This window comes from Choloepus didactylus, chromosome 19, assembly GCF_015220235.1.
Source record: "Choloepus didactylus isolate mChoDid1 chromosome 19, mChoDid1.pri, whole genome shotgun sequence".
NCBI classification, from domain to species: domain Eukaryota; kingdom Metazoa; phylum Chordata; class Mammalia; order Pilosa; family Megalonychidae; genus Choloepus; species Choloepus didactylus.
Window position 1 is genome coordinate 49,101,434 of NC_051325.1, and position 16,522 is coordinate 49,117,955.

Below are 16,522 nucleotides of genomic sequence, written 5' to 3' on the forward strand. Positions count from 1 at the left end.
TTTTTATTGTTTCACAGCTTCTTGAGGCTCTATTTTTGTTTGTTTATTTGCTTTTGTTCCGGTTTGCTAGTGCTGCTGGAATGCAAAATAACAGAAATGGATTGGCTTTTATAAAGGGGGTTTATTTGTTTACACAGTTACAGTCATAAGGCCATAAAGTGTAGGAGATAAGGCATCAACATTCAGGTACTTCACTGGAGAAAGACTTTTGGCATCCAGAAAACCTCTGTTAGCTGGAAGGCACGTGGCTGGCATCTAATTGCTGCTAGGTTGCGTTTCAGCTCCTCTCTCACCTCCTGTGCGTTCTTCAAAGTGTCCCTCGTGGCTGCAGCTCCTCTTCAAAATGTCCCTCTCAGTTGCTCTGAGGTCCTTCTGTCTGTGAACTCCTTTATACGACTCCAGTGATCCAGGTAACACCCACTCTGAATGGGTGGGGTAACACCTCCCTGGAAATTATCCAATCAGACATTTCACTCGCAGTTGATTTAGTCACATCTCCATGGAAACACTCAAAGGATTCCAATCTAATCAACACAAATATATCTGCCCCCACAAGACTGCATCAAAGAATATAGCTTTTGGCGGGACATAATATATCCAAACTAGCACAGCTTTATTTATTTTTGTTGTTTTTAGGCTAATTTCTCTTTGTTGTTCAGTAGGGGTAATTTCTATTGTCTGTCTTCAAGTTCAGCAATTCTTTTTCTCTGTTATCTCTATTCTATTGAGCCTATCCAGTGAGGGTTTTTTTTTTTTTTTAATTTTTGGTTACTTTAATTTTCAGCTCTAAGATTTTCATTTGCTTCTACTTTATATCTTCCATCTCTTCACTGAATTTTCTGTTTTTTTTCCATTTATTTCACAAAGGTTTGTAGTTACTTGTTGACACATTTTTATAATGCCTGTTTAAAATCCTTGTCAGGTAATTCCAACATCACTGTGATCTCAGTGTTGGCATCTGTTGATTGTCTTTTCTTGTTCAAGTAGAAGTTTTCCTGGTTCTTGGTATGGAGAGTTATTTTTCAATTGTAATTGGAAATTTGTGATATTATAAGAATCTGGATCCCATTTCAATCTTCTATTTTAGTAGGCCTCTGCTGAAATTGGGCCAGTGACATGGTGGGGGAGGGGCAAGCACCAACTCTTTACTGTCAGGTGGGAGTTAGAGTCCAGGCTCACCATGTGTTCTCCACTGACACCACCATGTAGGGGAAAGGAAGGGCTGCCTCATCACTACTGAGCAGGGGTGAAAATCTAGGCCCCCCACTTGGTCTCCTTTCCATTGCAGGGAAGAGAGGGGTGCCTCGTTACTGCTGGATGGGGGTGGAAGCCCAGGCTTTCCACATGGCCTCCACTGACACCATGGAGGTCGTGGAGAGGGGCACTTTGTTACTGCTGGGTGGTGATGAAACCCCAGGGTCCCCACTTGGCTTCCTCTGACACCATGCCTCGTTACTGCCAAGCACACTTGAAATTTAGGCTCTCCCCTTTGCCTTTGCTGATGGAGGCTGGGGGTAGTTTTTTCTCTGGCATTTTGCTGCAGTGGAGCATTTAATGTCCAAAAGGTTTCTGTCTTGCTAACAATCTCCTTTTCCCAGTCCTTTGGCAAGAGAAAGTAGGCTTTGCATGGAGGTGTTTTGTCTATACCTCTTTAGCATTTTCAGGTTGCACTCTAGCAAGAAGTAAACCCAGGGGTCTCACTGCTGTATCATTCCTTGAGTACCAGAGTCCCTAAGAGGCCACCTTCTCTCTACCTTTCAGCATCTTATGAAGAATAAAGAAGAATGCATCTTGTCCAGAACCAGTAATCCTTTTTTTTTCAGTTTGTACTCTCTCTTATCCCTCTAGGCTAGTGATGTTTCTGATTATATAATCCTTTTAAAATTTCTGGGTTAGTGAATTTACAACTGCTCATGAATAAATAAATAAAGTTAACTTAAAAAAAAAAACTCTATTACAAAAGCCTGTGCCCACCAATTTCTTTGAGATAATCCCTTCTCTACCTTTGCTTTTTGCTGAGATGGTTAAGGGATACACCTTTAAGCTTTCTAGACTCCCTTTTGTTTAATTCAGAGGCTCTGTGAGGTGCACCATAATTTCCTTAGAGGTCCTTTATCTGACTAAGCTCTGAGGCACTGCCTTAACTCTTTCTTAGATGTTAACAAAACATTTTACAGTCACTCTCAGATCCATTTTTAAACCATTTTACTGGCAGTGCCCTGGATTTGAGCTTTTCACAGAAGCCAGTTCTTACTTTTAGCATCATTTGTCATTTGGATAGGCTGAGTATTTCTGTAGAGAACTAACTTCTTCATGTTTAAACAACAGTCCTTTCGTTAGTTCGGGATTTCTCAACCTCAGCACTGTTGACATTTTGGATAATTTTTTGTTGGGGGCTGGGGGCTAGAGGTCTGTCCTGTACATTGTGGGATGTTCAGCAACATCCCTGGCCTGTGCTCACCAGATGCCAGTAGCAACCTCCCCAGTTTTGACAACCAAAAATGCCTTCAGACATTGTCAAACGTCCCCTGGGAGGCAGTATCACTCTCCTTTGACAACCACTGCTTTTGCTTCCCTCTCCTCATGCATTTCACTATAAGCAGCAAGAAGAAAGCAGGTGGCATCTTTAACACTTCTCTTGGAAATATACATGCAATGTGTCAAGTCATTAGGCACATTTTCTACTTTCCATTTTACTGTAAGCAACAAGGTTGCTAAGTTTCATGCCACAACATAACAGGGATCCCCAATGCTCCAGTTTCTGATAACATTTACCTTACTTTCCTGCATGTCTTCACCTGCCCACAGCCTTATTCATGGCCATAAGTCTTCTATTAACAGCTCCTCAAGGCACTGTAGGCTTTCATACACTCTTCTCAAAGCCCGCTGTCCAGTCTAAAGCCACTCCCACGTTTTAGAGTGCTGTCCCAGTTGCACTCTACCCCAGCACCAAAATCTCTATATGTTATCCATTGCTGCATAACAAATTACCCCAAATTTAGGAGCTTAAAACAGGAAACATTTATTATCTGAAAGTTTTTGAGGGACGGGAATCCAAGGGTGGCTTAGCTCAGTCTCTCACGAGGTTGCAGGCAAGCTGGTGGCCAGGGCTGCCTTCATGTCAGGGCTCTGCCAGGGCTGACGTGTCCATTTCTGCACTCTCTGGCGGCTGCTGGCAGGCCTCGGTTCCTCACTGGCTGTTGGCTGGAAGCTTCGGCTCTTTGCCCTGTGGGTCCCTGTATGGGGCTGTGCACATGGTAACTTGCTGCCCCCAGAGCGAGTGAGTCAGGCAAGAGAGGGAGCACACGCCCAAAACAGAAGCTGCTCTCCTTTTAAACCCAATATTGGAAATGTCATACCCTTATTTCTGCCACATCCTGTTGATCCTGTAGACTAACCCTGATGCAGTGTGGGAGAAGACTACATAAGGGTCTGAGTAACAGAAGGCAGGGAACCTTGGGAGCCATCTTGGTGGCTGGCTGCTACATTTCAGTTTTATTTAATTCAGAATACTTTTTTAAAAATTTCCCTTTGGACTTTCTTTTTTGACCCATGGCTTAGTTTGAAGTGTTGTGTTTAATTTTCAAGTATTGAGGTGTTTTCCAGGCATCTTCCTGTAATTGATTTCTAGTTTAATTCTGTTATGGTCATAAAACATATTTTGTGCAATTCTAATTCTTTCAAATTTGTTGATGTTTGTTTTATGGTCAAGAAGATGATGCATTTTGATGAATGTTTCATGTACCATTGAGAAGAACCTGTATACTGCTGTTGTTGGGTAGTGTTACAAAAATGTCAATTAGGACAGGTTAGTTGACAGTGTTAAGTTTGCTGTATCCTCACTTTCTTTCTGTCTACTGGTTTTACTGATTACTGAAGGAGGTGTGTTGAATTCCCCAAGTATAATATAGATTTTTCTATTCTTTTGGGTCTATTGGGTTTTTTTTAGCAGTTTTATTGAGATATATTCACATACCATATAATCCATCCAAAGTATATCATCAATGGTTCACAGTATCATCACAGAGTTGTGCATTCAGCACCACAATCAATTTTAGGACATTTTCATTAATAAAAAGCAAAGCATCCCATACCCCTTACTCCCCCTCCCCCATCATTGATCCTAGCATTGGTATGGTGCATTTGTTACTGTTGATGAAAGAATATTAAGATATTACTGTTAACTATAGTCCATAGTTTGCAATAGGTGCATTTTTTCCCATATACCACTCTATTATCAACTCCTTGTAATAGTTTTATACATTTGTTCTAGTTCATGGATGAAATTTTTTTATATTTGGATTGTTAATCACAGTCATCATCTACCACAAGATTTACTGTGTTATACAGTCCCATGTTTAAACTTCTGGCTTTTCTTTTGGTGACATATATGACTCTAATCTTCCCCTATCAACCACACTCACACACAATTCAGCACCGTTAGTTATACTCACAATAATGTGCTACCATCGCCTCTATCCATTTCCACTCATTTAAATTTAACCTAGTTAAAAATTCTGTACACATTAAGCATTGGCTCCCCATTCTCTACCCTTATTCCATCTCCTGGTAACCTATATTCTAGATTTTAACTCTATGAGTTTGTTTATTATAATTAGCTCATATTAGTGAGATTGTACAATGTTTGTCCATTTGAGTCTTAGTTCACTCAACATAATATCTTCAAGGTTGTCACATGCTTCAGGACCTTATTCCTTCTTGTTACTGAATATCATTCCATCGTATGTATATACCACATTTTGTTTATCCATTCGTCAGTTGATGGACACTTGGGTTGTTTCCATCTTTTGGCAAATGTGAATAATGCCACTATGAACACCGATGTGCAGATGTTTATTTGTGTCCCTGCTTTCAGTTCTTCTGAATACATACCTAGTAGAATCTATTGGTTTTTACTTCCTTATATTTTGCAGCTCTGTTATTAGGTGTGTCCACATTTATGACTGTTATGTCTTCTTGGTGAACTGAACCTTTTACCATTAAGTATTGTCCCTGTCTTCATCCCTGGTAATACTCCTTGTTCTAAAGTCTACTTTTGATAGACTTAGAAGTATTAATATTGCCACTCTAACTTTCTTTGGTTACTGTTTGTATGGTATCTTATTCCATATCTTTACTTTTAGCCTGTCTACATCTTTGTATTTGAAGTGGGTTTCTTATAGACAGCATATTATTGCGTCCCACTTTTTGTTTCCCAATCTGCCAATAGCTTTTTTATTGATCTGGTGAGATTAAAATTTTCCATCTTGCTAATTATTTTCTATTTTTCCACCTGTGCTTTGTTCCTTTATTCCTTTATTTGAATTAATCGATTATGTTTTATCAGAGAAAACCCAATTTCATATTCCATTGGGGCAAGGAGTAACATGCTACTACTCCATAGAAGACAAAAGTAGACATGAGACTTACTGCATCAGAGCAAGACAGTCTAGTATTCATGGCACAACAAACAGCGTGAGCCTCAGCATAGCTGTGTGGGTCCCCTGACCCTAAGATGCGGTGAGCTCACAGGCATGCTCTACACCCAGTGGGGTTGCATTGTACATGAGGAACCCAGGCTCTGCACTTTTTGTAGCAAACAGTAAGCAAGCCTGCCGTTGTCTGGAGAAAGACATTACTTCATCTCTCAAAATTACCAGCTTGTATGAATGATCCAGAGCAAGGGTCCAGGTGAAAGAGGTCAATCTTGTTACACTCAGCAAAACTTGTTGAATATAAAAGGCCCAGGAGATGCCTCCAAATATTTTTATCACTCCATTTTATCCCCACCATGGACTTGTAATTTATACCTCTTTTTTATTGTAATTGCCCTTGCATTTACAATATATATTTTTAATTAATCACAGTCTATCTTCAAATAATCGTGTACCACTTCTTGTATAGTATAAGGTCCCTTTAACAGTTTATTTCCATTTTCTCCCTCCCATCCTTTTTGCTATTGTTACACATTTTACTTTTATTTATGTGTTTTAGTTTCGTAGGCTGCTTAAGCCATCTACTGCACACCTGACCTGGCCTCAGTCCTCTATGCTAGGAAATGGGACCAGGTATCTACTTCATCCATTAGTGAGGAATAAGAATCAAAGTGACTAGAACATGTCTTAGAAGATGAAAACTGCAACAGGACAAAAGGGGAACAGGCTGGGAGTAGCCTCTGGAGGCAGACTACCTGGGTTCAAATTCTGGCTCACCACTACTAGCCATATGACCTTGTTCCTTCACTTCTCTGTATCTCAGTTTCTGCATCTATAAAATGGAAATAATAATAGTACTTACCTCACAGGATTGCTAAAAGGATTAAAAGAATTAATATTATGTAAATCACTTATACTAGTGACCGGCACATAATAAGCTCTGTAGAAATGTTAATAATTAAGACGCACTTCCTTTAATTTCAGAAATTAGTGGAAGAGAGCAATAAAAACAACCAATGTTTATTGAGCATCTCCAAAGCACCTGAGTCCTCTGCTAAGCATTTTATATGAATTATCTCATAAGAGATAGGATTGATTATTCCTCTTTAATAGACAAAGAAATTAAAGATCAGAGAAATGTTTCCACAGCTGGTGTGAGGCAGCTAGTCGTACAGCCCAAGGGGGTCTCACCATAATGCCTGTGCGCACAAACTAGATTTCAAGCTTCTAAAAGAGTGGGAAAGCTGCTTGCTGTATTTATCTCACAGGGTTGTTTTGAGATCCAGGTAATATGATAGAAGAGGCGGTGCTTTTGGTATGTGTAGAGTGTTGGTCCCCTGACAGGGAACCCGAGAGCGTGTGGTGAGTTTTCACACCTCCATCCACAGGCTCCTACCCCTCTTCCTGCTTGCTGAATTCGTTTCTCCAAGACTCAACTCAGATATCTCCGCCTGGATTTTTTTTGGGGGGGGGGGGTTGGGGGAAGTGGGGGTTCAATAATCTCTATTTTATTCATGTGATTTTGCCCACATTTATTTCTCAAGGTCTCTTTCAATGGCTCAATTTATATGTCCAGGCAGTGGACAAAAAGTGAGGCTCACCCCTCACCTTGTCATGCTTCTCTTCTAAACCTGTTTCTCTCTTTCACACCTGGGATGAGTGGCAGCAAGAACACCCACCAACAATTTTTCCTTTCTTTCTTTGAGGCATTGGGAAATGGGTTTCCTGTAGTCTACAACGGAAACATTAGATGGTAGCAAACATGTAAAAATCCTCACAAATAGAGGATTCATCCAAAGACTAAAGCCCCGCCTGGATTTTATTCCAGCCACAGAGAGACTTAAGCAGGAGCTGAAACATCAGACTTGCGTTTTGTAATGGTGACTGGCTGCTGTGTGGTCAGGGCCAGAGTGATTTCAGGAAAAACAGATAGAAGGCTACTGGGGAGGCCAAGAGAGAGAGAGAGGGCGGTGGAAACGAAGAGGAAGGGTGGATTGGGAAGACATTCAGAAAAGAGAATCAACAGCAAGTGGAGGGGTATTTAAATGTGATTCGCGAGGGAAGAGAGAGGTGCCAAAGATGACTCCAAGGTCTTGGCTTACTTGCGGGTGTCTGTTGAGTAACTGACTGAGTGACCTCAGGCGGAGGTATCTGGAATGGACCACCCCATCCCCACCTCCCGCGAATTCGAGACCTAGGAGCACAGCGTACCGGTAGAAGAGAAGAGGAAGAGAATGAGTACCGAGTCTCAGCCCAGGAGCTGCTATTAAACACTCTGGCCAGGTCTGAGCCAAGAGGCCCTGAGAAGGGGGCAAACGATTCCCCTCTCGGCCGGCAGTTGCCGCCTCGCCCTTCCATCCCAGCCAGCCGTCCGGGACCTACAGCGCCCCCTTTATTACCGTGGAGGAGTTGGCTTTTTGCCGGCGTCTGGGGGTGCGGCGCAGCGGCCCACCCTCCAGGCCTGACCCGCCCCGTGCTGGCGCCCACCCCGCCCAGGACGCTGGAAACCTGGGCGGCGGCTCTGTCCAGTGCCGGGGCGGCGAGGAACCAGGGGCTGCCGGGTGAGTCCCAGAGTCAGAGAGACCCCGCCGCAGTGCACCTGCCCCGATGGGCGGCTCCGGGCCAGCGCCCCACCCCTCGCCCACGGATCCCCACCCTCCTTTCCCCAGACTGCTGCTCCTGGACATGTGCGCGCGTAAGCGTGGCAAGTGTGGCCGAGGGTGCCCGGGAGTCAGGGTGCGGGTGCGTATTGCTTGCGCCGGGCTGCCCAGGAGTCGGAGAGCGGCAAGTGTGCGTAGGCAGAGAACCCGCGCCTGTCCGCGCCGCCGGTCTGCGCGGGCGGTGGCGCAGCAAGTGTACCGGGGCGCGCGGAGACGAGCGCACGGCGTCCGCAGTCAGGGCGGTGTGCGGAGGAGTCCGGCCCATCCGAGGGCGGCAGGATGCGTCCGGGTAACTTTTTGCCGGCTCTGGAAGTGCGAGCGGCCGCGCCGGCAAGGGCTCCCTCCGGCCGCCGGGCGAGAGGCGAGCGAGTGTGCCCGCCGCCGCCCCTCCCCCACTTCCGCCTCCCGCCTCTTCCTCGTTCCCGGCTCCCAGGGCCCGTCCGTCCTGGGGGAGACCCGGCGGCGCGGCCCCACCCCGGCTGGCGCGGCTCACTCCCACGTCCCCGCCGCCGCCTCGCGGGAGCCGGGAGACCGAGTCAGCGGGGGCGCCGGGCGCTGCAGGTAGGGGCGGCGGCGGGCACAGGTGCCGCGGGAGTGGCCGGAGGGTGGGGGCGACGCGGACCGAGGGGAGCGGCGGGGCTGGGGGACTCCCCCGCCTCTCCTCCCTTCCCCCACGGACGCGGCTTGTCCCTTTTTAGGGAATTCTTTCGCTCTTGCTTACTCCAGTTTGGGTGGGGCTGAAATCGAGAGGGAGTTCTCCGTTTCACTGACTCCTAATCGGGCCTGCGACAGTCCCCCTACCCACAAATCCCATCACCCCCTCCCCAGCGCCTTCAGCCGCGTAAACAACTCCCTCCTCCAGCACTTGGCTCCGCGGCTCCCCAGGGGGCAGCCCCTTCAATCTCGTGAGTCCTGTGAGGCTGGTGGGAGGGAAAAGAGAGGGGGCGTCCCTGGGTCCCTGGACCCCGTCAGCCTCTTCTCCCACCTACCCCCTCTCCCCTGCCCAGTTGCAAGAGCAGGCGGCCTCAGGGGCCCCGGGTATTTTTAGCGTCGTGACCTGGGCGGCAGCTCTAAAAGCCTTTCCCAGGAATCAGCGTCAGCGCCTCCCTCCTCCGCGGCCCTCCCGGCTGCAGGCACAAGGTCTCCCCACGCTTCCTTAGCCCTGCTTGGCCTGCCCGGGTTTGGGTCCCTCTCGGCCAGCCCCAGCGCCCTTGGAGCTGGCTAGGGTGGCGATACGCGGAGCCCAGGTGGGGAGGGAAGGCAGTCAGCTGAGGAGGATGATCTGGTCCTCAAGCGAGAATCTCCCGCTGCCTTCGGCGATGGGCTCAGAACAGAACTCCAGCAATGAGCCTGAGTGGATGGGAGTGAAGGCACAGGACCTGGGCTGATCCAGAGCTCTCGTGTTCTGGAAGGCTCTCAGCACTGGGGTCAGGGGGCCTGCTCTGAATTGGACTCAGAACCTACCCTTCCAGACTAGTGGGGAGATGAGACCCAGTGAGATGTATCAGAGAGGAGGAACAAATACAGGTGTAGGAGTTCAAAGAAGAGTTAGTGGTCCCCTAAGTAGCACATGTATCAGAGCTTTACAGTTTATGCAGCACCTTCACAAGCATTGCCTTGTGTTTGAAGCCAGTAGGATAATTATGCCTTTTTCTAGTTGGAGACCGTGGCTAGAAAGATGATTTCCCTAGGGGTAGAGCCAAGTCTGGAAGTCAGCTTTTGTGGCTTCAGAGCAAGAGTTCGCAGGGGGATGCTGGCAATAGGATGTGTGTATATAGAGAGAGTGAAGGGGAAGGGGTGGCTTTAGTCTTTGTTTTTTGAAGGACGGGCAGGAACCAGGGTTGCAATGCCAGGGGAACAGCAGCCTTCCCCTGGAGATCTCCATCCTACCCTCTTCCCTGACTTTCCAAGGGAAGGCTGGGACCATTAGGTGGAGCAATTCCCTCCCCACTTTGGGCTGGGCCAGCTCTTCTCAGAAGGGCGTAATGTTGAGACTCAGCCATTGGCTGTGCTCCCTGCATACAGAAAAGCCTCTCTCGCTGTGCCTGGAACTGGCCTCCCCTTTGTGGAGATACAGCCAGCCCTGTATTTTGGAGTTTGCCAAATGGGCTTGGTTTTGGGGAGGGGAAAGGAGGTGTCCAGGCTGGAATAGGGGCCCACTGCTTGGATGCTGGCTGTAGTGGGGCTCCCCAAGCCCAGGCCCCTACTGCATTCTCTCAGCTTCACAGCCTACGTGTCTCCCTCCTCCACCTCCAGAAGCTGACATGGACCCAAATCCTCGGGCAGCCCTGGAGCGCCAGCAGCTCCGCCTTCGGGAGCGACAGAAATTCTTTGAGGACATTTTACAGCCAGAGACAGAGTTTGTCTTCCCCCTGTCCCACCTGCATCTTGAGTCACAGAGACGTAAGTCCCAAGTCCCGGGGAAGGGAAGGACTGGGACTGGAATGAGTAAGGGGGAAGTCTTGTGGATCCTGCAACTTGGGGGCCCCCTCCCTCTAAACTGCCATCTGAGGATCTGATGGGTATCTCTCATTGTCCTATCAGCTCCGGTCTGGGTTCTCCTAACTTACCCCCTTCTTGATCCACAGCCCCCATAGGTAGCATCTCATCCATGGAAGTGAACGTGGACACACTGGAGCAAGTGGAACTTATTGATCTTGGGGATCAGGATGGTGCAGACGTGTTCTTGCCTTGTGAAGATCCTCCTCCCACCCCCCAGACGTCTGGTAGGCCCCTCTACTTTGGGGGCTTGGGCACCAGTCAGCCAGAGCTGGAGTCGAGGGCTCTGAAGTAGGCTGCAAGGCTGGGGAAATACTCAAGTAGGGGCTGGAAGTGGGTGTTTCCACCAACAAAACAGCTGCTGTTCTGATTTTAAAAGATTTTGACCATGAGAGGAATTGGGTTACAGATCCCCAGTCTCAAATTCTAGGAATGGCCAATGCCTATAGCCTTTGTTAATTTTACATTTGTAGAGATTAATGTAGTTAACATAAGGTAAAAATATAATCTTTACATTCAACAGTTTAAGTAGTTCTAGGTGTCATAGTAATATTAGTATTTATTGGGTTCCTAACATTGTGCTAAAGTATTTTACATGTATTATCTCCATCCTTTCAATGATGATGTCCAGTCAGCGTAGGTGGAATTATTCCCATTTTATTAAAAAGGTAATTAGGCTCAGAGATGTCAGGTCACAGCCAGAACTTGGAAAAGCTGGGATTGAAACCATGTCTGTTGATTCCAAAGTCCATATGCTTAACTCATACTATGGATATTCTCTCATTTTAAAATCATTACTGTTTATTGATGACGTGCTATATGCCAGACATTTCATAAGAATTCTTAGATTTCATCTCCAAAACTCCAAAATGTAGGTATGCTTTTTTTTTTTTTTTACAGGGGAGCAGCAGAGTCCTTGAGCGGGAAAGTAACTTTCCCGAGCTACTCAGCTGCAAGTAAGTGATATAGGTAGAACTTGTAGCTCTTGGCTTGATTGGCCTGACTTCAGACCCCAGACATGGTATAGTGAAGTGGAAGGAGCTGGGAGTCAGGAGACTGAGGTCTTAATCCTGGCTCTTTGCTGGACTGGCTATGTGACTTTCGACAGGTCCCTACCCCTCTCTGGGCCTTGGTTTCCCCATCTACAAAATGAGGATGCTGGTCAGACAGTCTCTTAAGAGTTCTCTGAGCTGTGTTACTGTCTGAAGCCCTGACCATGGCCCTGACTAGCTCTTCTCTCTGGGCAGGCGTAGACAACTATCCAGAGGAGCTGAGCCTGCCAGTGCCCCTGTCAGACAGGACCACATCCCGGACGTCCTCCTCATCCTCTGACTCTTCCATCAACCTGCACAGCCCAAACCCGAGTGACGGTGGAGCAGACACACCCTTGGCACAGTCTGATGAGGAGGATGAGGGGGGTGATGGAGGGGCAGAGCGCAAGACCTGTAGCTAACAGTGGGCCCCTTCTTACAGACTGACTGGGTGGAGCTGGCCATTCTAGACCCTAGGCTCCTTGAGGAGACACCAGAGTCTTTACTTGTAGTAGGCACCAGAGGAAGGAAGGGATGGTGGGATGTTGTACCTCTCTGGGAATTAACTCTCTCCTGCTTTAGAGCTAACCTTTTCCTACTATAACTCTCCCACCAGTTTTTGGCTTACTTCTGATGTAGGGCTTGCAAGCAAAGAGATGGAAGATGAGATAGGACAAGATACCACTGCTTTTCTTAGCACTCCTCTCTCCCCCAAACCATCCGGCAGTCTTCTAATAGACTCTCTTAATGCATTGTCTTTAAATGGAGGCAAACTCCTTAGCCTTCCTGGTGAGATGGTGCTCCAGCCATCCTGACTCCTTATACCCTTTTAGGAACAGGGCACGATATAAATAATAAACAAATAATAATACACCAACCATTCCACTTCATTTTTTACATTGCAAAGATATTGCCATCTCACATTTACTCCATTTATTCAAGAAATCTTGGTTGAACAGCTCTTGTGTGCCAGGTATTTGGAATACAGTTTTGAACAAGACAGGTTGTATCCCTGCCTTCAGGCAGTTTACTGTCTAGGGAGAAGAAAATCAACTAAGTGCCGCAGTTCCTGGTGCAGTCAGTGGCATGGTGAGGAACTGCGTTGGCACCAGAGAAGAGAGGCATCTTAACTTGGCCTGTTATGATCATTGAAGGGCTGATTTTTAAGCTGAGTTCTGAAGGATGAGGAGGAGTTAGGCAGAAGAGCTGCTTGTGAAAAGACTTTAAATGGAGATAACACAGCCCTAAAGAACGGAAAAACATTTCAGTGTAGCTGAATTGTTGACTTTGAGGAGGAGAGTAGTAAGGACGAAGGAAGAGGTACGATCGATAAAAGTCAGGTTGTGAAATGCTTTGAAGCCTGCATTAGGTTTCAATTTGACTGCTCGGAAGAGGGACTAGAAATAGCATTGACTTAAAATACAAATGTATTTTTTCATATAGCCGAAATCCTGGGCTGTGTGGCAGCTCTGTCATAATTGGGCTCCTGGGCTTCTTTTCAGCACTTTTTGCTCAGCCATCATGTCCTTGAACCTGGCAGAAGCAGGAGAAGAGATTGGGGATGGGCAAAAAGGTCACAGCCAATGTTCTGTCTCTGCTTCAAGAAGCTTTTTTTTGGAAGTTTTAACCAATAGCATCTACTTTCATCTCATTGGCCAGAACTTGGTAACACAGCAAATATTTCCTTTGCAGGCATTTTGTAGATATAAGGACACAGCATTGTCTAGAAAAAAGGAAATTCTGGCCTCTGGAAAGACAACCCTTTTAGGTCATAGAATTACCAATGTATCTTGATTTCTATCGTACCTATCAAACCTCTCAGGAACACCCTAGCTATTGGGAATCCTACTGAAGTCCTTTCGTAGGGCACAGTGCTGCCTTGAATAGAATCAAGGTTCTGTTTCTAAGGAAAAAGAGGACAGTAGTCATTGGGTAGGCAACTAGCAGTTGACAGGTTAGAGGCCACATTAAGGAGTGAACTTTATTGGGAGTAATGAAGGGTTACAAGTGGTTGAATTTGCTTGTCAAAAAGAAGTCTGGCCTCAGTGTAGAGCATATACTGATGGAGGACAGACTGAAGACAGCCAAATAGCACAGTCATCCATGCACGAGATAATGGGTAGCCCAGAAGACAGTGGTGATGATTAGCTTAACTGGGTCAAGGGAGGGTATAAACAACTAAATGGCATTATTCATTTGATAAATGTTAAATGTCAGTGTCTGACATTCAAGATACTGAATGTGGCCTTGGAGATGCAGTTGTGGCAAAAAAAAAAAAAAAAAAAAAGATGTCCCTGCTCTTACAAAGTTTACAGTCTAGTGGGGACTCAAATGCAAAATTGCAATTATGACAAGTGCTAATAGAAGGAATTAATAGCCTTCTCTGAGAGGTCAGGGGCATTTCCTTTGAGAAAGTGGCATTTGAGCTGCCACCTGAAGGATGAGTAAACCAGAAGAATGGCTGGAAGTTCTGGTTGGAGGGAACCACAGTGGCTGCCTGGCAACCTGTTGATTGCAGCCGTCTCGATAACAGAAAGTGGCTAGGGTGGAAGGAGGGGAGGTGGAGAAAAGTGAAAGGAAAGCAAAGATACTTAGGAGGTAAATTCCAAAAAATTTGATGAGTGGCTGTGAGAGAGGAAGGGGTCAAGGGTACCACCATTGTTTCTGCCATATGCAACAGGATGGTTTGGAGGGCTCTTCACCCAGATGGGAATACAGGAGAGAACCAGGTTAGGGAAAGTCAAAACTCTGGTTTGGGACTTGTTGAGTGTGAGGTGCCTTTGAGACATCCAAGAGTACATGTTGTTAGGCACGTCAACCCATGGGTATGGAATTTAAATGAGAAGAACAGGCTGGAAGATAGGTGAGTCATCAACATATAGCTGGTAACTGAAGCTGTAGGTGTGAATGAGCTTACCCAGGGAGAGAGTGTCGAATTAAAGAAGCAGCTTAAGGAACATTGACTCACTTCTCACATTACAAAAAAAAAAATAATAATAAATCACTCCACCTCCCTTTATACATCATATACCACCCTTGGGATCAGTGAACTTCAGCCTAAATTCCAAAGCTCTTTGTGCCACCAAGGCTGGGTGACAGGGCTACAGTCTTCCCATGGTTCCATCCTGCTTTCACCCTTGCAGGAGGCCTTTCTAAGTGTCTGTTCCTAAATGCTCTTCCTAGTGTTAGAAACTCTGGGGAAGTAGAAGCGTTCCTCGGTGAGCCCACAGCTTTTCCCTGTCTCCAGGAAGCTGTACAGTGAATACCTTTTGTCCCTGGATGTCTGCATCCACATTGAGATCATCCACCAAGTTGGGCCACAACCCAGTTTCATGTTGACCTTTGGAGCTTTGGGGGGCTCCTTCTGCCTTTGGTATACACTTCCCTTCTCTGAAGTAGCAAGGCTCTATCTCCTGTCTAACTGTGGCTGAGACTTCGGGACTGTAGCCCATGACTCCCTGCAGCTCTGTTCTGTGGGACTTCTCAGCTCCCGAGTCCACCCCCTTCCCTCCTGGGTGAATGATAGGAAGGTGGATAGCTTGATTGTTGTCAACATGTTACTAAATCTCTTAGTACCCGAGGCACATAGTGCTAAGATCGGGGGTTTGGGCCAGGGAACTTGCCCGTGGAGAGGGATCTGTAGCCCTCCCAAGATGTAGAATTGTTTGTGGGCCTATGGGGAACCTTCAGTTCAGCAGCCATGAGCCCCAGCCCCAGCCTGGAAAAGTCTAGGGTCAGCCTACACCCCAGGACCACTTCCTGGCTGGGACAATGACCTCTCCTCCTGCCAAACCACAGGAGCTTGGCTGGCTTCAGAGCCAGCATCTCCAGCTGACTGGCTTTTGAGGCCACACAGTGCCCTTGGAGATAGGATGGTTTGAAGCCAACTCCTTGGCAAGGAGCCCAGCTTTCAGTGTCCAAGCCACAGTGTGGCTTCTGTCTGTTGCATAGATCTGTCATAGAATGGACATCCTGACAGACTCTGGAGAGGAGGGAACAAGACAAACTCATCCTTGTAGAACCTTATGCTCTGGAGGAAATAGAAGGGACCATAGCTGGGGGGAAGGGTTCCTGGAAGGCTCACAACTGTAGCAATCCCCAGGAGTGTACAGAACTTGCATGGCAGTATGGGAACAACATGGAACTGCTGTGATGTTTTGTTTGTTTACTCATTGAAACATTATGGAGCACCTACTATACATTAGCCACCTTGCTTAGGCAAGAGAGAGATTAAAGATGAGCAGGAGTTCTTCCAACAGCAGATATGGCTACAGATATGGCTATATGCCCTATGATAAGGGTTGTGGGAGCAGTGCACAAAGGACTGTAACACACTGGAGAGAGAAGGTAAGTCTTTATTGGAGGTGGCTGTTGAGCTGGGTCTTGAATGATGAGGACAGACAATTTCAAAAGGAAACAAAGCATAGAGGTACAAAATAATCATAATCATCATAATGGCAGCTGCCTTCCTTGTTTTGAGGTTAATAGTGTGGACTCTAATCCTACGTCCACCACTCACTGTGATCTTAGGCATGTTATCTCACTTTCTGTACCTCAGTTTCTTTTTCTTTTTTTAAACTCAGTTTTTTTGAGATTTATTCACATACCCTACAGTCATCTACTTTGTACAATCAGTTCATAGTACCCTCATCTAGTTGTGCACTCATCACCCAAATCAATTTTTGAACATTTTCATTACTCAAAAAAAAAAAACAAATAAAAATACAAGTAAAGAAGAACACCCAAAACATCCCATCCCCTTCATTATTCATTTTTGTTCCCATTTTTCTACTCATCTCTTCATATACTAGATAAAGGGAGTGTGAGGCATAAGCTTTTCACAATCACACAGTCACACTGTGTAAGCCACATAGCTATACAATCTTCTTCAAAAATC

The 16,522-nt window shown here is 46.4% G+C and overlaps 2 protein-coding genes across 5 annotated transcripts in view; both read left to right on the forward strand.

Moving 5' to 3' along the window:
• SYS1 (SYS1 golgi trafficking protein) overlaps positions 1 to 10,467 on the forward strand; it is a 32,528-nt gene extending 22,061 nt beyond the window's left edge. The window contains exon 5 of the mRNA XM_037811356.1: positions 10,352 to 10,467. Coding sequence (XP_037667284.1) covers position 10,352 — 1 coding nt within the window. The 3' untranslated portion in view covers positions 10,353 to 10,467. The remainder of the gene's footprint in view (positions 1 to 10,351) is intronic.
• On the forward strand, positions 7,856 to 12,502 carry DBNDD2 (dysbindin domain containing 2). 4 transcript variants are annotated; one of them, XM_037811353.1, is made up of 4 exons: positions 7,856 to 7,996; positions 10,352 to 10,498; positions 10,684 to 10,821; positions 11,842 to 12,502. In XM_037811353.1, the coding sequence occupies exons 2-4, from the start codon at positions 10,360 to 10,362 to the stop codon at positions 12,045 to 12,047; spliced, it is 483 nt and encodes a 160-aa protein (XP_037667281.1). In that variant the 5' UTR covers positions 7,856 to 7,996; positions 10,352 to 10,359; the 3' UTR covers positions 12,048 to 12,502. The 4 variants fall into 4 exon arrangements, with proteins under 4 accessions (XP_037667281.1, XP_037667280.1, XP_037667279.1 ...); XM_037811352.1 differs by lacking the exon at positions 7,856 to 7,996 and adding an exon at positions 8,059 to 8,177; XM_037811351.1 differs by lacking the exon at positions 7,856 to 7,996 and adding an exon at positions 8,465 to 8,656.
• The last annotated feature ends 4,020 nt before the right edge of the window (positions 12,503 to 16,522 follow it).